The sequence below is a fragment of the Mercurialis annua genome, linkage group LG1-X (assembly GCF_937616625.2).
Source record: "Mercurialis annua linkage group LG1-X, ddMerAnnu1.2, whole genome shotgun sequence".
In the NCBI taxonomy this organism is placed as follows: domain Eukaryota; kingdom Viridiplantae; phylum Streptophyta; class Magnoliopsida; order Malpighiales; family Euphorbiaceae; genus Mercurialis; species Mercurialis annua.
The window spans coordinates 71,403,676-71,428,072 of record NC_065570.1 but is presented as its reverse complement, the minus strand read 5'-3'; the positions used below and the strand labels follow the sequence as shown (position 1 = coordinate 71,428,072).

At 32.2% G+C, this 24,397-nt stretch overlaps 4 protein-coding genes across 5 annotated transcripts; 2 read left to right on the top strand and 2 right to left on the bottom strand.

The window, feature by feature from the left end:
* The first annotated feature begins 4,603 nt into the window (after nt 1-4,603).
* Nucleotides 4,604-9,207, top strand: LOC126664365 (protein MRG2-like). Its single transcript, XM_050356728.2, has 10 exons — nt 4,604-4,922; nt 5,060-5,113; nt 5,216-5,229; nt 5,969-6,108; nt 7,304-7,344; nt 7,497-7,601; nt 8,057-8,136; nt 8,303-8,472; nt 8,592-8,676; nt 8,991-9,207. The coding sequence occupies exons 1-10, from the start codon at nt 4,746-4,748 to the stop codon at nt 9,079-9,081; spliced, it is 957 nt and encodes a 318-aa protein (XP_050212685.1). The 5' UTR covers nt 4,604-4,745; the 3' UTR covers nt 9,082-9,207.
* Nucleotides 9,208-10,434: 1,227 nt separating this feature from the next.
* Nucleotides 10,435-13,343, top strand: LOC126664364 (putative receptor protein kinase ZmPK1). 2 transcript variants are annotated; one of them, XM_050356727.2, is made up of 2 exons: nt 10,435-11,081; nt 11,151-13,343. In XM_050356727.2, the coding sequence occupies exons 1-2, from the start codon at nt 10,817-10,819 to the stop codon at nt 13,181-13,183; spliced, it is 2,298 nt and encodes a 765-aa protein (XP_050212684.1). In that variant the 5' UTR covers nt 10,435-10,816; the 3' UTR covers nt 13,184-13,343. The 2 variants fall into 2 exon arrangements, with proteins under 2 accessions (XP_050212684.1, XP_050212683.1); XM_050356726.2 differs by having other exon boundaries at nt 10,435-13,343.
* On the bottom strand, nt 13,204-15,656 carry LOC126664366 (peroxidase 38-like). Its single transcript, XM_050356729.2, has 4 exons — nt 15,049-15,656; nt 14,756-14,947; nt 14,503-14,668; nt 13,204-13,770 (listed from the first exon to the last, which is right to left on the bottom strand). The coding sequence occupies exons 1-4, from the start codon at nt 15,247-15,249 to the stop codon at nt 13,373-13,375; spliced, it is 957 nt and encodes a 318-aa protein (XP_050212686.1). The 5' UTR covers nt 15,250-15,656; the 3' UTR covers nt 13,204-13,372.
* Nucleotides 15,657-17,207: 1,551 nt separating this feature from the next.
* LOC126665780 (transcription factor MYB44-like) lies at nt 17,208-18,356 on the bottom strand. Its single transcript, XM_050358687.2, has one exon. The coding sequence runs from the start codon at nt 18,244-18,246 to the stop codon at nt 17,326-17,328; it is 921 nt and encodes a 306-aa protein (XP_050214644.1). The 5' UTR covers nt 18,247-18,356; the 3' UTR covers nt 17,208-17,325.
* Between the last annotated feature and the right edge of the window lie 6,041 nt (nt 18,357-24,397).

Here is a 24,397-nt window from a genome sequence, read left to right as displayed (position 1 = left end):
TTTTAATGTCCAAATTCAGGAATGTTTTAGTTTTTCCGATTTTTAGCTTCCAATGGTTGGGGATTTCGTGTTTGGATGCGAGGAGAAAAGGAAAATGTAATCTCTCCGTAGAAAATGCGAGAGGTGGGTGGGTGGATCGAATATGGGCACAAACAGATAGAGCCAAAAGGATCCAGTTGTAATAAATGTCTGCTACTGCCCGACCCATTTCTGGTTATCTGGCATGGAGTAATTGTAAGAGACAGAGAGTGAATTGGTGTTTGTTTACCATCTGTAAATAAAACCAAAACCTTCTGTCTTAGTCTTACCATTGGATTGTCCTATTCCTCCCCGCTATTTATTCTTTTCTGAATTTATCATTTGGCAAGCAGGCTTTCTTTTGACTTTATATGTCTCTAAAGAAATTCAGCATTATGTCTCTACTTTTAACACTTCATCTGCAAATTCTTGATTAATTTAGTGGTACTACTGTTTTTAATCTACCATTTGGTGCTGTTAATTAAGCTAATACATGTTCAAGTATAGAACAGATATTCCAAACTCAGTAAGTTCCTGGAAATAGAAGGGAAATATAGCGCGAAGCAGCATAGAAGTTGGGATTAATTTGTATTACTATAACATATTTTCCTGGGAGTACTATGAGTGTTGGTCATATTTTCTTAATCCATAGTACTATTCAAACAAAAGCTCGAGGCAACTGGTCAAGAAAATAGTGGAATATTTTGTTTGGTTCATTCTTCAAGTCCCACTATCCGCAGCCTCGCAAATATATGTTGTTGGGAGAAATATAGTCATTGACAATCTATTCAATTTGACTCGTCGGAATTTCTGCATATACCAAAAGTTACCAATAATAATAGTTTAATATTTGCTTAATCTTTTAAATTATATTAGAAAAACTATACAACACAACCGTTGCGATATGCCATGCGAGCACAAACCATTGCATTAGCTATGTGGAAAATTTAATAATTAAAGAAATAAGTTATAATAAAAAGATTTTATATTGCAAATGTTCATTGACTTCGTATAAATTAATATGACATAACGCAACAGTTGTATGAGACAAATACTCATTATATTACGCAAAACGTCACATATGGTATCATTCATAGGATCCAGCCCAATTATCTTAACATGTTTTCTTTTTTAACGGGAATTATCTTAACATGTTAGCTTCATGGAAAGAGTATTAATGCACTACTTTATGTTGCCTTTAGGATTAGATATTACGGTTGCAATTACGCCAGGCAAAATCCCATGGGCCAAATCAATTCTAAAAAGAGAAAAAATAGAGGTAGAAAAGTAAAAACCATACTAACAAAGAAACCTTAAAGGAGAACTATAATTGTGGAAAGCTAGTGTTTGGACAACACCTTCAGGTTTTAAATTGTTGAATTCATGCAATTTTTTCAGACCCATGGACTAATGTTGTCCACTCCCTTCAATTGGCAACTGGGTGGCGGCATCTTATTGGCCATAAAATCAATTTATCACGTGTTTTATTAATTTCTCAAAAATGATAATCTTTTTGCTAGTCAATCCTCAAACCTAACTAAATCCAACTTAATTAGACAATTACAGGATTTGCCGTTGCGTTGCATGCAAACTAGCTCTCTCTATATATACCAGTGAATGCAGCCATGAATAAGCATGTCCAATCCATCACAGCATAATTAACAGACTATCTAATTAAACAGCAATACATCAATGGCGAAACGTTTCGTACAGTCTTTCAGCTTCATTCTTCTTATTCTTGTTCTCCAAGTAATTAGCTTTACATTTTCCATTTCTGAAGCTCGTCCACTTATTGTGGTCTCAGACATGAAGCATTCTGGGCCAGCTCCCGGTGTTGGAAACTCGTATACCACTAGGTTTCCTCGGACTCTTGGAGGGATCAAGCATTCTGGTCCTAGCCATGGTGGTGCCGGAAACCACCATACTACTAGTGTTCCTCAAATATTTGGAGGGATCAAACATTCTGGTCCCAGCGATGGCGTTGGTCACGGCCACCCCACTAATGCTCCGACAACACTTGGCGGGATCAAGCATTCTGGTCCGAGCCCTCGTGGTGGAGGAAACTGATGAATGGTTATAATATAACCATAACCAGAGCCTTTTTTAAATTTATGATGGTTAACTATTATCTCATTGTTTTATTATTTTATTAATTTGATTTATTCAGTGTAGTTACTTATAGCTGGTGAAGATTAGTAATTCTTTTGTGGAGTCATTTGTAACAATAAAAATATTGGTTTTGTATGTATGTACACAAGTACTTGAAAATTTTCATAGAACATACTTAGAAAATTTTATAGAAATGCTGGACAATTGACAAGCCATGTTATAATTTTTTGCTAATTTTGAAAATCTTAATACACGTTATAATTGAAACAAACCTCAAAATTTATAGTGTAAAAGAAAATTATTGAATCGTTTATTATAATCCTTCTGTATTGTGTCAATTTAATTGGTAAGTAACACTTTCCTTTCAAAATAATGCGATCAAATTAAGTTAGAATTTCAACTCCTTGATTAAGAATTGGAAAAAAAATTCCTTTTATCCTATTCCTCTAAAAAAAATAGATCTGAGGGATATAAGCTCTCTGATTCATTACAAACAAGAAAAAGGAAAAAAAATGTCGATCATAAAAAGATCAGCTAAAAAATCAGTTAAAAAAATCCCCGAATTACAGTTATACATAAAAACATTAGCACTATAATGATATATAAATGGCTTAATGATGCTAAAAAGTCAAACTTTTTAAATTTTTAAAAAATCTATCCAAATATTTTAAAAATTGTAAATCTATACCAATTTGATCAATTTGCTGAAAATCTATCAATTTTTTTAAAATTTTAAATTTAATTGTTCTTACGTGACAATTGAAAATATAATTAAAAAATAATTGTAGAAAGAAGAAGAGCTACAATTGAGATGTCATATGGTCTGGATAAATTAACTTTTAAAAATAATTTTAGAAAGTAAAAAGTTTCCAATTGGAAAGTCATATGGTTTAGATAAATCTATTCTAAAAAAAATTATATTGATTTTGAAATTTGGATAGATGTCCAACCAATTTACTAAATTGGGATAATTTTATAATTATTGAAAGACTTTGATAGATTTTTAAAAATTTAGAAGGTTTGGTTTTTCTGTCACTACTAAGCCTATATAAATTTATTATTTAGAGTCTATTTTTTTTAATTACAATTTCGATCTTTAAATGACATTAATTCTAACTAATTTCAAATTATTATATATGCAACAACATACTTATTTGATTATTATTATCATATTAATAAAAGATTAATGGTAATTTTTTGTAAAAAAATATCTATATTTATATATAATTTTAAATAATCTGATATAAAATTAATTTTAATTTGATCAACAATTAAATGATCAATTTGAATTAGCAAAATAATTATATTTAATTTAATTAACAATTTGATAACTAAAGAGCAACTAAAAAAATACTTTTTCAATCAACTTCTAAAATATCGGAGTACTAATTTTTAAAAGACTTAGTGTTATAAAAAGTCACTAACTTTACACGTATTTGGACATCAATTTTTATTTTTATTTCAAATACATATACGGAGTCATAATTTGCTAAGGTTGTAGCCGAAAAATGACTTTTTTTTTTTTGAGATAAAAAGTTCTATTAATCAAAAGCTGATTGATCAGCCAATACATAGAATTTGATAATCGGAGGGACATGCCCCAACCAATTAGATAAACTAAAATAGTCATATGCTACCACATGAGATTTTCTATTAAAACAACATTTATGCATCTCAATTAAGCTAAAGTAGTCATTTGCTATCAAACTGATAATATTACAAAGCAAAGAGTTGTTGTTGAAGGCATCCATTACAACCTTTAAAATAAAGGGAATTAGATTAGCTTCGCTTGCCATGATAATATTAACTTTAATCGCACGACTGCTACAGCTAGCAGCTATAACTTCATCGTTAAAGTACCTAATCACATCTTCTGTGATATATCTCTTCTCTTGAACATTAAAGACATCATCGATATTGACGCAAAACATACCGATATATGGTGAAATCCGTCGTAAGATGGTGGCTCTAACTGTTTTAGAGATCCAAGTCGCTTGCATCGCAAAAAACAATTTCATCTCTAACGATGAAAAAAAACTACTCTTAATTTCGATTAGATCAGATCTAATGAAATTAAGATACTAGAATAGAAAATAATTTCTAGATCTAGACCATAAATGGCCAAGAAAGAAATTTTATTCAAAATTAAAGACAATAACTATGGAAAAAAGCTAAAAAGACTGAATATGAGAGATTAGGGAGGTGATTTTAGGCCAAGAATGGCCAAAAACCACCTCCCAAATGACAAAAAGAAGAAAACTTACTAGGGTTTGAGAGGTTTCTCAAAGAGAGAGACGGCTAGGGTTTTTTTAAAATTACATACTCTTTTTCACCGAAAAATGACTTTTATCTCAATAAATTGCATCATAGAATGGATGTCAACTCAACATAATGTATGAATTTAAAAGACTTGATCCAATTGAAAAAATGTGTAAAATTATTGAATTTTTATGGCATTAACACTTTTAGAAAAGAAGATTAGATACTGAAATGGCATATTTAAAAAAGATGAGACGCCATTTCTGTGATGTTTATAACTATGTATAGTGTCTTAACTTTCTTTTTCAAATAACCAAGAAAAATTGAATGTCCTGAGTTGTGTGTGTAACTTTCTTAAGATGGAAAGCTCAAACTCCGATTCGTCTGCTACTATACCCGACAGCTCCACTTTCGAACCCGGCTCCGACTCCGACTCCGACTGCGAAACTGGAACTGATGAGGAAAATCTTGTTAGTCCTTATGAAGAAGGTGAGAAGGTTCTTGCTTCTCACAGTCAAGACATTTATTTAGCCAAGGTATATATATTATCTACTGTTAATTAATTTGTTTTTCAAATTGAATAATAGTTCTATCTCCACCTAATTGTTAGTCTACAGACTGTAATGCCATTTTTAGTTTTTAATTTTCAGTGCGCAAATTGTTGATTGTTCAGGTGATAAAAGTTGAATGTCATGCCAAGGAATGGCATTATTATGTTCATTACCATGTAAGTTTTCAACTTTATTTATCTTTTCATCCACAAATTAAAATATTTCATTTAGCTTAAAATGTAGTTTTTTGTTTGCTAATCTATCATATGTTTTTGCAGGGCTGGAACAAAAAGTGAGTAGTTGCTATCCTGTAACTGAGATTTTATAATTTTTTATTTTTTATTTACGAGATGGGGAGAGGCGCAGGCGGTTTGTTGAACTTGTAGATATGAATGTGTTGATTCAATATGTTTTTTAATTTGTCTTTTTTAATTCAAAGAGCATTTTGGTGCATTCAACCCTTTGGCTATGAATTATTGTAATTGTAGTGATTGTGTGACCATTAAATGTTTTACTGTTTTTGTTCTTCTTTTTTCGCCTTCTTTTTCTTGTTACATCAAGGTTTCAGTGAAATCAATTGATGATGTTCTTAATCTCTTTTTTTCTACTAGCACACATTCATTTATGTAAAAATGAATGATACAGTTAAAATGTTCTGCAAACATTGTTTAATTGTGCAGTTGTTACTGCAGCATATCGGCTTTCTTTTTCATGCTTTTAATGCTTCTGCAGTTGGCTGTTTGCAGTGAATTTCTCCTAAAGTATATGTAGATCTTCGGACTTGAATATCCAATGTAGTTTTCTGCACTACTTTGTCTCTTACTCCAGTTACTTCATATTATGAAGACCTGGAAGTGATAATTAATAGTATATCTGCCTGCCCTGCTGATTTTCTTTATGCTTTGGAAGGATGGAATTGAAAGATTGAACATAGAAAAGAGTTATGCTTAGGCTTCTCTATTTTTATGACTTGTTCAGCTACTTTTAGACTCTGATATATTGTCACTGTTTACAATTTTTGTCTCCAACAGTTGGGATGAATGGGTTGGAGAGGATCGTCTGATGAAACATACTGAAGAGAATGAACTGAAATTCCTCAATAGAAAGCAGTACTTGGCAAGGAATTCAATAGCCGGCCATGAATCACTTATCAAACCCAAAAATTCCAAGGGTTAGATTGATTTATATTGCTTTCCACTATTGATTATCTGATATTCTATGCTTCCATTCCTGTTCTCAAGGAATTTCTTGGATGTAGTTGTAACTATTATGATTCATTTTGTCGAGGAATCATATAAACTCTTTTACCATAAAGAAATAGAAGGTCCTCACCAATATCCAGATTCTTGTCAGAGGTCGATTTTTTTATGAAGAAAAGGTTATCTAGTTTGCATGGTCCAATCATTGATTCTGAAAATTTCCCCATCTCCTCACAGACTGCAATCCATGCTGGGTTTTTTTTTAGGGTATAAGGAAGGTGATTCCTTTGTTTGCTCAAGCCAGTAGACCATATATAGTTAGGTGAATAGATAAGAAACAGAACTAAACTATAGCTATGACCGCCCCTTGGATACTGAACTGGAAACAGTGACAACTAATAATTAGATGTACCCTTTAATTGCTATGGCGGTGTTATGCTTGTTAAGGTTACACAGCATGGTGGAGACTGGAAACATGTTTTAATTGTCTTCAAAAATTACTCTCTTCAGATAGACGGTTTCAATTCATATAGGGATCAATTTATTTAATCTATGATGCACTTGTTTCCTATTCCCCCGGTCTCTTTTCTTGTTTCTCTAAACAGCAGAACTGGAATTCTCTAGTTTTTTGTTTTAACTTATAATGCTCTTTTGCAATGTATATACATTCACATTAATTTTATATTTTGCGAGGAATTTTGATATTGAGGAGAAAAAGTCCTAATTGTTGTCATTTAATAATTATTAGCGTATCTTATATTTCTTAGCTGTTATTGTTGGTACAGTTTCATTCTCATCTGCTGTATAGATATGGAGGAGACATGTCAGTTAAGATAGTTGAGCCATTGTATAATGTTCTTCACTAGCAATTTTAAATCCTGTTAAAGCTACATTATTAAATTCTGTTGGATAAACATGTCTGAGCGTTAGCTGAAGTTTCTAAAGTGGTTATGTTGGATTGTGGTTAATCTAGTGTTTGCTCTCCAGTGAAGGAAGAAAAGTAAAACACATTTGTTTAATTTCAATCAAAACTCATTGCGGTGTATGAGCTTGACTGGGTCTCGTCTTGCATGTGTAGTTTAAACTCTATCTGTTGACAACAAATAGGCTCAGTTTCATTTGTGCATTATTCAGTTGGCTTAAAACTTTTGTTGGCAATATATGCAGTTGCAAGGGGTAGGAAGCGGAAAAATAACTCTCTCAGTAAGGTATACTCTGGCTTACATATGCCTAATTTCCCTCTATAATTCAAATTTAATTAGTACACATAACTTGGAAGCAAAATGTTAATAGTTTCTGAATAGTTTTTCCATTAATAGTTTGTTATCTCTTGCTTAGTTCATTGTTTTGGAACTATTAGGAAAAATGTGTTCTACCCTTGGAAAAAAATGCGAATCTCCAAATTCCACCAATGCTAAAGAAGCAACTTGTTGATGATTGTGAATTTATCACTCATCTGGGAAAGGTAACTATATTATGCTCATATCCTATGTCATATTTTCTGGTGTTTCGGATTATTGCTCATAGAGAAGTTCTATAACTCCACGTTATCAACTTCATGGATGTTTCTTTTAATACTCCATGTCCTAGGATGTCAAATCTAGGTACCAATCACCCTTGCTGAAAGGACTTTTAACTAATTTTAATGTGATATTAATAGCTGAATAGATATGATATTATGAGGTATGAACTTACCATTTTAATCAAATAGCAGATACATATTTATTGTTGTCTCTAATTCTCTGGCTGCAAATCTTGTGTACTCTTTAACCAAAAGGCTGAAGTCTGAAATATTTTAATTCATATTCTCATGTTACCTATATGCCTACAAAACGTTAGCTGTGACTATTTCTGTAAAAAGTAATTGCTTAGTACTGATCATAGTCAATTTCATGGATTTACTTTATTATTTTCCATCAGCTTGTTAAACTTCCTCGTACCCCTAATGTGGATGACGTCATGAAGAAGTATCTTGATTACAGGTTAAAGAAAGATGGCTTGTAAGCATTTCTCTTCCTTTTTTGGAACTTTTGATTGTTTCCTCGGTAATCTTGAGTTACTCAGATTTGGTTTACCATATTTTCTATCATCATTATTTTACAAAAAGGAAGTACCGTCTGTTGAATTACTTGCTCGTGCTAACATTCTATGATTTGGTGGGTTTAGAATCTCTGAAGCGGTTGGAGAAATTACAAAAGGTTTATCTTGTTACTTCAACACGGCATTGCCAGTGATGCTTTTGTACAAATGTGAACGTGCACAATATGCTGATGTCATTAAAGATGACGCCTCTCCCTCATCAGTATATGGTGCTGAGCATCTATTACGCTTGTTTGGTATGTTCATAAGTTTATTGTTCAAAAACAGAAAATAGTATGTTGCATTTAGAACTTTGTGTCAGTTTTCTATTGTGAAAAATTATCTGGCTGAAAACCCTTTCAACTGGTGCTTGCAGTGAAGTTACCAGAGTTGTTAGTCTCTGCAAACATTGAAGACGCGACAGTGATGGAGTTGCAGCAACAATTAGTTAACTTTCTCAAGTATGATCTCTCAATAGAGACTTATAATCCTTCTCGCTAAATCTGTATTTTGATCTAAATTACGACAATTAAAAAGTTCATCTTGGATAAGTTACGAAAATCTTCATAATACTAAATTTAAGCAGAGGAAAAAAGTAGAAAATAAACAGATGAAGTTCATGATTCTAAACTTGCTTAAGGTTATTAATGCACCTCTTTTGGTGTTTGGAGATTATAAAACCATGTTATCATTCAAAATAGGAAGAAATTTTAATTTTTTTTGCAGTTGTTGATATTTAATGTCAATATGTTAATAGATTGGATCTGTTTTGCAGGTTTCTACAGAAAAATCAGAGTGTTTTTTTCCTCTCTACTTACCATGTCCTGGAAGATACTGAAACAAGCACCAATCGGCGAGATGATTAGGTTGGGCGGGTATAAGAGCTGGAGGTTTGTACATATTATATAATAGAATTACAGTTGTAGATACAAGATGATGAAGTAATGCGAATCTTTTTATTTAATCCTATAAAAAAATGCGTATTTTTTTTATTGTCTTGTAGTTGCTGCTTATTTAATTTGCTATCATTTTTTTTGCTTTAATAAAGTTTGAATTATTCTAGTACAACAAAGAGGTACTTTTCAGATTTAAAGAATTCTATCAAGCAATCAGATTGAGTCATTGGAGTGGCCTTGACTGAGAAAGAAAGGGAAAAAAAAGGAAACGAAAGAAGAACGAATAAGCAAGTGAAATTTTGAACAGTTCAACAAGGCATTTGATTTTGACTTTGTTGTTCTTTAAGGCTAATAATCACCCATGGCACCTCAACTTTGGGGGTGCGGGCGCTAAACCCCCTGAAGTTTAAAAACGGGCAGTAAACTCCCTGAACTTTGAGGCGGCGCTCACTAAACCCCTTTTGGACGAAATATGACCAAAATACCCCTGGCGCCGTTTTTTTGGTCAACTGACTTTTTTTCAAAAAAAATCTGACACTGTCACATCAGCTGCCACGTCAGTAAAATACCTTAAAAATTTCAAACACCCAAAATACCCCTAATTTGATTTAGAAAAAAACAAAAAAAACAAATCAACCCAATCTAAATCAAAAGATTAACTCAACACCCGACCGGACCACCTCCACCCGACCGGACCACCTCCACCCGACCGGACCCCACCGGAAAATTTTTCCGATCATCTTCTCCGTTGAAGATGACCGGAAAAATTTTCCGGTCATCTTCCGGATCTGTTCCTCAAGAGGAACAGATCCCTCGTCGTCTGTTCCTCAGTGAGGAACAGACGATCTGTTCCTCACTTGAGGAACAGACCACGATCTGTTCCTCACTGAGGAATAGATCCAGATCTGTTCCTCAGTGAGGAACGGATCCCGGCGGCGGTGGTGGTTATGGTGGCGGCGGCAGTTGTGGTGGTGGTGGTTGTGATGGCGGTTCGGGTGAAAGTGGTTTGGTTGAATTCATTGGGTTGATTTGATTGGGTTGGGTGTTTTAGGGGTATTTTAGGTGTTTTAATTTTTTAGGGTAGTTTGGTGACGTGGCAGCTGACGTGGCGCCACTATTTATTTATTTATTTTTTTGAAAAAAAAGTCTGTTGACCAAAAAAACGGCGCCAGGGGTATTTTGGTCATATTTTGTCCAAAAGGGGTTTAGTGAGCGCCGCCTCAAAGTTCAGGGAGTTTACTGCCCGTTTTTAAACTTCAGGGGGTTTAGCGCCCGCACCCCTAAAGTTGAGGTGCCATGGGTGATTATTAGCCGTTCTTTAAGGTTGCAGAAGTTTGACCTGTATTTTCATACAACATATTCAACTGATCCATTACTTTCTCTAGGGTGTAAGTACTTGAGAAAAATATTACTTTCACTGAAAATGAAAAATATAAATAACACAGAATTTTGTCAAGTCAACGTTATTCTCATATTTGCAGTTTCACATTCGATTATTAAGGAATAATTAAAATTAAAATAATTTATGCTAATGTGGTTATACTTACAATTACTTCAAAGTCACGGCAGAGCTATTTAATCTTCCATCTTCTTTAAGCTTTATTTACCAACCACTGCATGAAATTGAATTTACTTCAAGGTCTTTAGAAGTCCGAGTTTCTTTCAAAATCATTTTTAAGTCCTTGACTACTCTAAAAAGCCAAGAATGTTCAATATGGATTGCAAGTTTCTCTTGATTGCAATGTGTTTTATTCTATCAGTTCCTGCATCTGACTCTGTTTTGAGAGGAGGCTCATCGCTCTCCGTCGAGAATCCAGATGACATTCTGATATCTCCAAATCGAGTTTTCTCTGCCGGATTTTACCCTGTTGGCGAAAATGCATACTCGTTTGCTGTATGGTTTAGCAAACCATCCTGTACTAACAATTGCACCGTTGTTTGGATGGCAAATCGTGATTTCCCAGTTAACGGTAAAGGATCAAATCTCTTCCTGCTTAAAACTGGAAATCTGATCCTCTCTGACGCCGGTAAATCAACAGTTTGGTCAACAGGCACTGATTCAATCTCTCCGGCAGAGTTACGACTCAATAACACAGGCAATCTTGTTCTGCAAGATACAGACGATGCTGTTTTGTGGCAAAGCTTTAATTCACCTACGGATACGCTTCTTCCTCTGCAGCCATTCACTAGATACACACAGCTCGTCTCAGCAAGAAGCTACATTAACTCTTCTACTGGTTTCTATAAACTAATTTTTGATGATAATAATCTGATGCGTCTCATTTATGATGGTCCAGAGGTTTCAAGTGTTTATTGGCCATACCCATGGCTTCAAGATTGGGATGGTGGAAGAACTCCGTACAATAGTACACGGATTGCTTCATATGATTTGTTGGGTGAATTTACTTCATCTGATAATTGGAATTTTCTAGCAGCAGATTATGGATCGAGGCTCCAACGCAGACTAAAAATTGATTCTGATGGCAATGTTCGAATGTATAGCCGAGAAGAAGGAATCTCAAGTTGGATTGTTTCATGGCAATCAAAATCTCAATTGTGTGAGATTCACGGAATCTGTGGACCTAACAGTGCATGCTTTTACGATCCGGTTTATGGCAGAAATTGTTCTTGCCTGCCAGGGTTTAAGATAAAGAATCCTGCTGACTGGTCTTATGGGTGTGAACCGAAGTTCAATATCTCGTGTGAAAATCGTGAAGAGACGAGTTTCATAAAACTCGAGCATGTTGAATTTTTTGGCAACGACGCTGGTTTCTATAACCAGAATGTCAGCTTAGAGATGTGCAAGAAATATTGTTTGGAATTGTGCAGTTGCAAAGGGTTTCAGTACAGGTATATTGTAAATACTCCAGAACCTTACTGCTACCCTAAAATGTTACTAATGAACGGACAACGTGCCCCGAATTTCGGTGGAGACTTCTACGTGAAAGTTCCGAAAACCTTTCTAGTATCCGACGAAGAGACAGCTTCAGGATTTGGGTTACAATGCTCCAATCATATTGTCATTCTAGACAGAACTTATGCAAAAGTAAGTCAAGATGAGACGGTGCAGGCTGTTCTTTGGTTAGCTTGCGCGTTGGCAGGCGTTGAGATTATAACGGTAGTTTTTGTTTGGTGTTTCTTAATCAAGTCTAATGAAGCTACAGAAAGCTATAATCCTGCAGGAGCTGGATTTAGAAGATTTACTTTTTCTGAGCTCAAAAAGGCAACCAAAAACTTCAGCCAGGAAATTGGAAGAGGAGCAGGAGGAATTGTGTACAAGGCGGTGCTGTTTGATGATCGAGTTGCAGCAATCAAAAGGCTTAACATAGCTAACCAAGGCGAGGCAGAGTTTTTAGCAGAAGTCAGCACCATTGGGAAGCTTAATCACATGAACCTCATTGCATTGTGGGGTTATTGCGCCGAACAGAAGCACAGGCTATTGGTGTACGAATTCATAGAGCACGGTTCCTTAACCGAAAATCTTTCCTTAAACACACTAGATTGGCAAAAACGGTTTGAAATTGCATCAGGTGCCGCGAGAGGACTAGCTTATCTACACGAAGAGTGCTTGGAGTGGGTTTTACATTGCGACGTAAAGCCACAGAATATACTATTAGACTCTAATTACCAGCCAAAGGTATCGGATTTCGGGTTATCCAAGCTACTGAGCAGAGGTGATCGAAACCTAAATCATTCAATCTTTTCAAAGATAAGAGGAACCAGAGGCTACATGGCTCCTGAATGGGTATATAACCTGCCCATCACATCAAAAGTTGATGTTTATAGTTATGGAATTGTTGTGCTGGAGATGATAACAGGAAAAAGTCCAGCAATTGGCGAGACGGAGCACAAGGGATTGGTGACATTGGTAAGGGACAAGAAAAAAGAAGCTGACGGAGAAACACCATGGATAGAAAGCATCGTAGACCCGAATTTGGAAGGAAAATATGATGAAGATCGAATGGAAAGTCTCGTCGGACTAGCCCTGCAATGTGTGGAGGAAGACAGAGATGCAAGACCTAGCATGAGCAGAGTTGTTGAGATACTCTTGCATCATCAAATTTATAATTAGTATGTATGCATTATCGAAAATTATTCTGAAACTCCGAAACTTTATATTTATAACTTATACTTAGAATGAAGTTGTATTTTCAGTACAAACAATAAGTTCAAGGAAATCTGAAAAGCTCCTTAAATTCAATAATAATAAAATTCTCGAGTAAATTTCTGTATAGTCTACTTCATATCAACTGGAATATAACTAATTCCGTCGACGACAATTTCTCCTAATCTCTCCTCGATTATTCTCCTTCACATTGAGAATACTCAAATGGATCATGGCCTTACGAAATCTGTCTCTCCATAGGGTTGCGTTGCGGCCAAATTCACTAGCCATTTTGTTGTGTATGATAATCTGATCAGAAGCTAGAAGGCCAAAGCCCTTCTCTAGATTCTTATAATAAGTGTTATCGAATTTGAATGGAGATACAGGGTCCAGGGGAACCACCATTCTCGAGTTACGGTTATTCCTTGGGCATATCATTTTCAAAAGTGCTGCATAATTCCTGTTCATGCTTGGATCTGTTAGCTTTCCACTGCCAAAATTGTATAGTCTATCCCAAATGGATTTGCAGTGAGCCAGACCTATAGTATGAGCACCTGCACAGAATTGGTATTAGCCAATTCATTCACTTTGCTACCAATAGTAGAAATAGGGTTACTAAAAGCCTAACCAAATTGAATAACTTAACAGATAATTTCAATTTTATGCGGTTGGATATTTTAAAAAAAGTTTAATTTTTTTGATTCAGATTGGTTTTCAAAGTAAAATATTGTGAGTTTTGATTCAAGCCTAATCGAAAAAACAAAAACGAATAGACAAACCAACCAAATTAACCGGTTTGTTTTGATTTGTTTTTTTTTTTTTTGTGACAAAGAATCACTCCCCGAGCTAAAGCCTAGGATCATTGTCAAATCTCGAGATGCAGACCGCCGGCAGACCCACATTCCGGGCTATAATGGCCAACATGTAACCACTCCATTTATTAGTTGGGGTTTGAACACACGACTATAGCGCCCAGATGGCTGAGGTCTATACCACTAGACCAAACGTGCAACAGCTGATTACGAAACAACCAAATCGACTAGTACGAATTGAATTGATTTGGTTCTGTTTAAAAGTAAAAAAAATTGAATTTTGATGCAAACTTAATCGAAAGAACTGAATTGAACAGACAAACCGACCAAAGTTTGGTCTGATTCGAATAGAAATATTTTAAATCCTTATAAATTCATACCATTTTAGTTTTTATAAACAAATTAAAATTTTGGTTCTGTGAATTGAATGCAAACTCTCAAGTATAAAAGACAAAAAGGAAAACTGAGAAGTACCAGAGAGTGTGATCAATTCATCTTCAGATAATCCATGGTGAAAGAATGTACTCTTGAGTTCAGCTTGGGAAGATAAAGGACGTGGCATACTGATTTCTGCTATCAAAGCAGACGATAATCGGCTGTCTCTTCTTCCTGTCGGGATTTTCCAATGCGGCCCACCAGCCTGATGAGATCATCCAAACCAAAATTTCAGCTAAATTTTTCTATCTATGTGGTAATAGCAAGCAAATGCAATTAAAATCAGACTCACAGAAGCAACAGCGTCTCTGGCAGATAGAGCAAGAATATCTGCGCAGGAGACTGTTAATGGACACACAGATTCCAGGACTCTTTTAATCAAGTCCACTACTTCATACCCTCTAAGACTCTGATTCGGGGACGCTATTTTCTCAGGCGGTGGGTACCCGTAAGCACTATCTAACAACACTGAAGCATCGCAACCCTTAACATGGCACGAAAAAGAGACAAAAATGTTTAAAAATACTAATAAGTATAAAAAATTTCTATTAAAATGTGTAATGTGATTATTGCAGAAATGAATACTCCAACAAAGCAGTCGTGGTAATGGAGTCGCAATAGTGCAGCCGGAAGCGAAGGGTCACGCCGGGAAGCTAACCAGACTAATCTTGAAATGATGTTCTCTGCTCTCGGACATCGCTTAGCATAGAACCCAATGCTTAAACAATGGATGTGTCTGATTGCTACTGTTAGTAACAGCAATAACACTAGCTTAATCTTGTCCATTTTCTATTTAATCAGGACTCAGGAATCTGAATCACTCACAGAGTGTAGATCTTTTCAATATGATTTAAGTAATGATTGGGTGATTGATTGAACAAAAGCTGAAGGATGTTGCAGGTTATATGTAGCTCAAACTGGTTTGAACCAATATAAAATAACTGAAACTGGTTTGAGCCGATATAAAATTTAACAGAAATGTTAAGAATCTAGGAGGCATTCTGTTCACCAACTTCATATTGAAGTATATCCTAATTGATCATCCAATTCATCGTGGGAATTTAAAAAAAAATACTTCATTTCTAATTTTATTTGTAAAAAGTACCCTGATTTGGAACTTGAATCTTTTACTCCCTTATTTTCATTTTATTCGTATTCTGTAAATTTATAAAAATATTCCGTTTAATTAAAAAAAACATTTGAAACCGTTAAACTTCTTTGTAGAAACCGTTTTTAAAAGCGGTAATAAATTGTAATTTTAGAAACTGTTTATTAATATATAAAACCACTTGAAATCCTTTTAAAACATGTCCAAGATGGTTTATTAGAAACAGTTGCAAACTGTATTTTCCAAAACCGTTTGATTTTTTTTTTAAACACGATGAACCAGAATTTGAAACACGAAACCAACGTACAAGAATTAGGAAAAAAATATGAGACGCTCTCATGAAGCTGTAATTTTCGGGATAAAATTTATAAATATGTTAAATTTTTAGGCATTCTCTTAAACATCTCATTCATCATCTCAATGATATGAGACGAGTCACAAAAGCCCAATCGGTATCTAGACACTAGGTTGGGCAGTAGCCATGTATCTTTTTATGGGCCAGAGTAATTATTTGAAAAGCCCAACATAGAATTATTCGAAAAACTGTAGGCTTTATTCAGCGGTTGAGCCGGAATTGAACACTTATATTGGGCCTGTTTGGTTCAGCTGTTTCTTATAGCTGGTGGCTGTTAGCTGTTGCTGATAGCTGTTAGCTGTTGGCTGGTAGCTGGTAGCTGATAGACCATTAGTGTTTGGTGAGATTTAATTAGCTGTAGCTGTTTATATATAAAATGACCGTAAAGGGCATAATTTCTGTTTTTATATATTAAATTATGAATATATTATATCATATATTATTTAATAAAAGTATTAATAATTATTTTTTTATAAGAAGCAATATTTAGATATATTTTTTATAAATCTGTAATAAATTTTTCAAAAAGTTATTAAATTTTATTTATTTTAATATAAATAAAATAATTTTATATACTTTATAAATGATTAGAGTATTTAAAAATAATTTAAATAATTTTATATATAAAAAAAGGATATATTCTAGTAAGGGTAATTTTGTCTAAATAATGAAACAGCTATCAGCTGTTGGCAAAAAGCTCCAAAATGGAGCTTTTCAAACAGCAGCTGTTGGAGATTCAAAAAGCTCCAAAAAGCTCTGAAAAATTTCTCACCAAACACTTTGGTGGAGCTTTTTGAAAAGCAAAAGCCAAAAGCTCCACCAAAAAGCTGAACCAAACACCCCCTCAGAAAGAGGACATTCTTAAAAAGTTGTCGGTTCCTTAATTAGCAAAATTCTTTGCTTCATCAATCGTCCTATCCTATCCTCCAAAATAGACCAATTATGTTCCATCACCTTCATTTTTTAAGCCCACACCATTTTCCAGATACTAACTTATTACAGCTACACTGAAACCCTTTTATTTTACCTTTTTCCTGATTACCCATATACAAACAAAAAACAGTTGTCATTAACAACTAACCAACTTGGTCCCTTCAAATTTGAATTTGTTTTTGTTTTTCGAATCAATCCTCTACTTCAGCTTCATTTAATTTCAACTCATGTTTTGTCCTTTAATTCAATATCCAAAACCTAAAAATTAAAAATAAAATAAAAAACAAAAAAAAAAGAAGCATAGAGAGATTTGTTTTGTTTTTCTCAAGTTTATATTTGTGTTTTTCCTCCTCTTCCTCTGTACACTACCAAAATTATTACTATTACTTGTGTATAAAGAAACGACTTAAAGCAAATTAAAAGAAACAAAAGACATCTGTTTCTGATTATGATTATAGTTTTTTAATTACTCGATTCTGCTAATCCCAATTCGCTTAACCACAGCATTTCTAATAGCTTCAGTTTGCAAGCACATCCCGTTCTGTTCAACTCCCGACATATAAGTCCTAACTTCCTTCCTTATCATCTCTTGCATAATTGTCAAGAACTCTGGATTAAAGAACTGCTTCTCATACTCCTGCTGCTGCTGTCCACCTACACCTTTCGATGCTGATTCTGCAATAGGCGCCGGGTTATCTACTGCTTGACCCAACCCCCATCCTGAACCGGGTATTTGATTGAAACCTTCGCAAGAATCGAATCCAGGAAGAGAAAGGCTCAACGATGTTGCCGGATCTTTAATGGAAGATGAAATAGAAGGCGTCGGTGGCAAACCGAGGGATCCCGTTCTCGCCAGCGGCCGGAAAACGGGAGAAGGAGAGGGTGACATGTCAGGAAAACTTGAATCGCTTAGATCAGATCCGGATGGGCTACTCGGGTTCAAGTGAAGATAGCCCGATACGTTAGAACCCGGAGCGCCCACGCTAGCAGATCTTTTAAGAGGCTGAGGGTTAGGATGTAATACGTCGTCGCTTAAGTCGTTACATTTTCGCTTGAGGGTAGAGTTCCAATGGTTTTTAATAGCGTTATCAGTACGGCCATTGAGTAGACGAGCGATGGTGGCCCATTTATTGCCAAACCGAGAATGCGCTCTGATAATGGTATCGTCTTCATCAGGCGTGAACGGCCTGTGCTCGACCTCAGGCGAGAGCTGATTACACCACCGTAATCTACACGACTTGCCGGACCGGCCAGGGATCGATTTGCTTATTAAAGACCAGTTTCGTGGTCCATAGGTTTGAACCAATCTTTGTAACGCCTCGTCTTCTTCAGGACTCCACGGACCTTTGATTCTATCAATATCTTTTCTCGCCGTAGAAGAAGCCATGGATTTAAACCTAGCAGCTCCCAAATTGGAGGATTTTCTTTCTTTGACGGCGGCGGAGGCTGGGTCTGAAATTTGGGTTATTTGGATTGGTTTTTAAAAAGAAAGAACAGAGTGAAAGAAGTAGAGAAAGGGGTTTATATATGGAGAAGAGATAAGGATGACTGGTTAAACCGGTTAGAGTGACCGGTGATAGCCGTTGAGAGTAAAAGGGGATTCTTCTAGGCAAGGCAGTTACTAGTAAACAGTTGTCAAATTGACATGCGTCATTTCATTCTCCCTCCAGCTTACACGTATATTGTTATTTTAGTTTTAATTGTCTGCAGTTAGCCTAAAATACGGCTCGTCAGGTTCACACTAAAATCACGCAACCCACAATCAATGATGATGAAAAACGAACGGTCTTTGATCTTTTTTTGATTAAAACGGTTTAAATTGAAATTTGAAAAATGTAATACTCCATCAGATAAGCCAAGGTTAAGGTAACTGAATGGTGAACTGAAGTAAAACTGTTAATAAAGAGTGAGAAAATATTTGGAAGGTTAAAAAACTGTTTTGGAGGTTAAGAAACTGTTTTAACTTTAAAAAGAAATGTGGAGATATTAGTGAAATAAAAAATAAAATAAGATGGAGCGGAGGAGATGAGTTTGACCGACCAGGCTGGAGAGCAATTACGTGAAGAGGATTAATTATATTAAAAATAAGGGAAATGAGGAGAAAAATATATAAAGGAGAAAAAAGGACGCACGGAGGGTGGTGAGATGGCACAGAAAACGACAAAAGTTGGGGAAAGCAGTAGGAGTGAGTAAAAATCGAACCAAATTATTAATCCGATTCAAACCAACCCGAAATTAATTTTGGTTTGGTTAAGATTAAAATGGATTGGTTTGTTTTTCAATTATAAAAAAATATGGTTTTAGTTTGGTTTTAATTAGTGTTTAACCGAACTGACCGAAAAACCAAATTTACAATAATATTATTTTTATTAATATTTATATATGTATAAATAAATATAAAATTTATTTATTGAAATATTTATATATAAATATAATACAGTGTGTGTGTATAGATATATATATATATATATATATATATATATATATATATATATATATATATATATATATATATATATATATATATATATATAAAAAAAAAATAAAACATAAACTAATACACACATATAATTAAAAATTACTATTACGTATAATTATATATAATTTTTATCTAAACCTATATTAATCAAACCGAACCGAAACTGATGCTAAAATTTGGTTAATCGAATCGAAATTTTATATAAATATTTGGCGTGATTTGCTTTTTATATTTCCCTTAAAATATGGTTTGGTTTTAGAGTTTACTAAATCAAATCAAACCGAACCGAACCATGCTCACCTCTAGAAAGCAGAATCGGAAGAGTTAACCTCACTACATCATAACGGCCTACTTAAAAATGTCCACCCACTAGCTACATGTGTCGGTCACGCTCCAAACTGCGAAAAGCGATTCGACCGTCTTAATTGCAATATTATAAATATTATGTTCAATGTATTTATTTGTTTGAAATTTCGCGGTTGCTTCTTTCTTTTTTTGTCTTATTTTTTCTTTTTATTTTTGTTTTTCTCTCAAATTATAAAACAACAGCCCCATTTGCATCTAGTATTTATTTAAAACAAGAAATACATTTATTTCCTTTTTCTTACATTTTTTGTGATTTTTCTTCATACTACACTTTTACTCTTTCATTAACTAATTCTTCAAGGGTATATATAATTAAAATGATGACATTGGTATTGCAAAACCAGTTTTAACGGTAGTCATTTGTTTAATTAAAAAATTCAAAAATTAATTATCTTGACTTATATAAAATGATAAAGTGAACGATAATTTTTGAAACGTAAGAAAAAATTAATAAGTTTGATGAAAATAGAAAGAAGAGATGGCGAGAGCGAGAGAAAAGTTACTATTCTTTTCAGTATATAATACTTATCGCATTTTTTTACTCATAAAATTAAAAAATAATTATTGTGCTTAAATTTTTTAATCTATAAATACTTTTATTAAGCTAACCTGATTTTAAAACAAAATAGAAAGAAGAGACGGCGTGAACAGGAGAAAAGTTTTTATTTTTTTCGGTATATAATATTTGTCGTATTTTTTTTTTATACATAAATTGAATAAATGATTATTGTATTTTAAATTTTAAATTTATAAATACTTTTATTAAGTTAACATGATTTTAAAATTAATTGATATTTGTGACTATTATTTTTATTTTGTTAATATATTGCTCAATAAATTAGTAAGGAGTAAATTTGAAAGATAACAATCAATGCTCTTTTATATTCTAAATTGATAAATAGCACCTCATTCAGTTAATATATAATATTTGTCGCATTTAAAAATTATTTTGATACATAATTGTCACTTTATAATATAAAAATAGCAGTAATTGCTATTTTTTCAAATTTGACCTTATTAATTGATTGAATGCAATAACACAAATAATAATGATTGTCATAAATGTCAACATGTTCCAAGATAAGGTTAACTTAGTAAAGGTATTTATAAATGTAGGCAAATAATTTTGTTTTTTAATTTTTTGTGTCAAAAACAAATACTACAAATATTACTGTAGAACGAAGAAATATGGACTATTTTTTTAAATACAATAATATTATGAACCCATAGAATAATTTATTTTTAATCCAAAAAATAAAGTTGACACCTTAGAGATTAAAGATTTATACTGATCCTTGTGGTCGAGTCAAAAATTATTTAGACTCTTGAGGTGAACAATAACTCAGTTAAACCCTCTATGGTCATAAAAAAAAGGTACAGAAAAGATCAAACCATTAAAATCCATTAAAAATTCTATTTGTTTAAAATAAAAAGTTCAAATAAGCCTCCGTGGTAAAAATTAGAACATTTAAGTTCATATAGTCTAAATGAGCCAAACTTTCTTTTTAAAAATAAAATAATTTTTTAGTTATTATAAAATCATACTAAATTGATGACTATTTTTTTTATATACTTTGAATTATTCATGAAATATAATTAAATAATAAGTTTTACAAAATAAATTAAAATTATTATTTTACTTTGTATAATTTAAAATAAATTTATAATTAATTATAATTAATTTTTTGTTTTAGCTTAATTAAATAATTATTTATGCTAAATAATTAATATAATTTTTGTATGTAAATAAAAAACTATAATGAGTATCCACATATCTTTTATTAATAAAAAAAAATTATTCAAACAAATAAAAATTATTCAAACAAATAAAATTTCTAGAAATTAAAATAAAATTTATAAACATAATCAATTTTTTGACTATTTGATAAGATATAAAAAAAATAAAAATTAGATATTAATTAACTGAACTAGAAAAAAATAATATACATTTAATTTTATAATAATCAAATTTTTTTATTCAATTAAAATAATTATTTTAAAAAAAAGGATGGACTCACTAGACTATAAAAATTTAAATATTCTAATTTTTTTATCACAAGTATTTATTTGAACTTTTATTTTAAAGAAACTAAAATTTTAATAGAGTTAACGCTATGGTTCTTTTGTGCCATTTTTAATGATCATATAGGATTAAATGAGCCATTATCCCCCCTCATATGCCTAAATATATTTGTTTTTAAACTGGACTTTTTGCCTACTTCAGACCTACAGCACGCAGTCAGTTACGTGTAGACAGCTGTCTATAAAACCTCCCTGCCATACATAACCACTCTCACGTGCCACGCGCTCCCAACTTTCACTAACCTTCGTCTTTGCCGTACTTCCACGTGACTCTCTTCCTCCACACGGCTTCACCTCACGTGACCTTTTTTCTTTTCATTTTAACTTTGACTTAATCTATACTATATATAAAAGCACGGAGGGGGGGGGGGGACAGACAAATTTACCGAATAGCCCTTTCTAATATATTACTAAATAGCGGTTTTATGGTCATTAACTAATTGTTTATTTAATTTATACTAAAGACATATTATAATTAGAATCCTAATTATAATTAGAGTTTTAATTAGAATAGAGTTATAATTAAAATCACGCTTTTCACTTTTTTTTTTGGAGTACAACAAAATAATAAGGAAATTAATTTTACACTTTCCTTATGATCATATACCAAATTTGTTTTCGACAAGTAAAATACACCAAATTTGTAGCTAAGTGCCGTAATTACATATTGAGTCAAACTATTAATAAGTTAGAGTTATTTGATAGTAAGGAAATTAATTTTCCAACTTATTTTATTTACACATAAGAAAATTATTTTCCACTTTCTTTAAAACATACAGTATAGTTTTATTTGATAGAATTAAATTACTAAAAAAAAGTCTTTACAATTCATTATTTTGAAGGCCTAATGCCTAAAAAAACTCCGATCTTTTAACTCTTTTTCAATCCTACCTTGACGTTGAAAATTAGTCAATTTTATCCTATTTTGCATTTTTGTGTTTCAATTGCACCCTGAAATATTAAATTGACGTTTTTTTTGTTTGGAAAAAATTAAAAAATGTTCTCCATGTCTAATATATATTAATTGTATATGTTGAAAATTTATTTAGATTTAGTTAAATTAAGTAAGAATTTAAATTAGTTTTAATTTGATTATGATTTTAGTTAGTTTTTAAAATATAAGACTTTTTTGTACTTTTTTGAATGGAAATAATTTATATTATCTTTAAATTTAGTTAATTAAATGATTTTATTATTTAAATAAAAAAATTATGAAAATTTAAAAAATTATGGTACAATTGAAACGAGAAAATGCGAAATAGGGTAAAATTGATCAGTTTTCGTCAGGGTAGAATTGAAAAGGGGTTAAAAGATCGGGTGTTTTAAGGTATTATGACTTATTTAAATAATTATAAATATGATTATATATTTAATTATACTATATATAAAGTAAAATCAACTGTTATTTGAATAGGAATAGCTAAGGATAAAATTTAAATATACTTATTTATTTATTAAATATAGAGTTCTATTTACATAAGCAATTGAATTCTATCTGAAAATAATTGACATTATACTTCAAAATTTTTATAATTATTTATAATGAAAAATAAAATTAAAATATACTTATTTTATTATTTAAGATATAGTTCTATTTAAACAAGAAATTGAGTTCTATATGGAAAAAGAAAGTAGAATTTTTCAGAAAATTATAAATATCGTCATAATCATAAATATATTATATAATTCAAAAAAAATATAACTAATTTGATATGAGGTATTTGTAAAATATATTGATATTATAAATTATAAATAAATATTATTAAAGTCAATTAATTTTAAAATAAATTAATTAATAAATATTACTTATTTTTAACAAAATTCTAACTAATTTTATATTAGTTATAAATAAAAGAAATTGATATAATTATAACAAATATAATTAATATATAATTGGCGAGTCAAATTACGAGCCACGTGCGTAGCACGTTATGCGAAACTAGTTATTTAAAAACTATCCACCTTAAACTTTTTTTTCGTTTATACTCTGACCTAGGAAAACATTCATTTATACCCTGACGTATGTATTTATGTTTCACCTCTACTCCGAGACACTAAATTAACCTTTTTTCATTAAAAAAAAGAGTTTAAAATAGTTCTTCATTTTTAACCTAAACTAATTAGAATTTAATTAGAAATGAATTTTTTTCTAAAGGAAAGACTATTTTAAACTTTTTTTTAAATGAAAAGAAATTAATTTAGTGCCTCGGAGGTAGAGGTGAAACATAAACACATACGTCAGAGTATAAATGAATTTTTTCCTAGAACAGGGTGTAAACGAAAAAAAAGTTCAAGGTGGGTGGTTTTTAAATAATTAAGTCTTTTAACTTTTGTATTTTAAGTCAGGTTTAATAACTCAAAAGCCCCCACCTTTAAACTTTTTTTCAATTACACCCTGACGTAGGAAAATCTTCTCAGAACTCCCTCACTTTTAAATTCTTTTTCAATTGTACTCTAAAGTATGAAATTGATCTCTTTTCACATGAAAAAAAATTTAAAATAATTTTTTATTTTTAATCTATATTCTAATTAAACACTAATATTATTAATAATGTAAAAATTCATTCTTTCTTAAATTATATCCAATAACTTTTTAAATTAAAACCATAAA

Bases quoted from the DNA above. Each gene is read 5' to 3' on its own strand.
- LOC126664365 (XM_050356728.2), top strand. From the start codon at position 4,746: ATGGAAAGCTCAAACTCCGATTCGTCTGCTACTATACCCGACAGCTCC. The intron at 6,109-7,303 runs GTTAGATTGATT...CAATATATGCAG, and splicing joins CAAACCCAAAAATTCCAAGG to TTGCAAGGGGTAGGAAGCGG. The intron at 8,137-8,302 runs GTAAGCATTTCT...TGGTGGGTTTAG, and splicing joins AGGTTAAAGAAAGATGGCTT to AATCTCTGAAGCGGTTGGAG.
- LOC126665780 (XM_050358687.2), bottom strand. From the start codon at position 18,246: ATGGCTTCTTCTACGGCGAGAAAAGATATTGATAGAATCAAAGGTCCG.
- LOC126664366 (XM_050356729.2), bottom strand. From the start codon at position 15,249: ATGGACAAGATTAAGCTAGTGTTATTGCTGTTACTAACAGTAGCAATC. The intron at 14,948-15,048 runs GTATTCATTTCT...TGCCATGTTAAG, and splicing joins ACCACGACTGCTTTGTTGGA to GGTTGCGATGCTTCAGTGTT. The intron at 14,669-14,755 runs GTGAGTCTGATT...TGATCTCATCAG, and splicing joins CCAGAGACGCTGTTGCTTCT to GCTGGTGGGCCGCATTGGAA.
- LOC126664364 (XM_050356726.2), top strand. From the start codon at position 10,817: ATGTTCAATATGGATTGCAAGTTTCTCTTGATTGCAATGTGTTTTATT.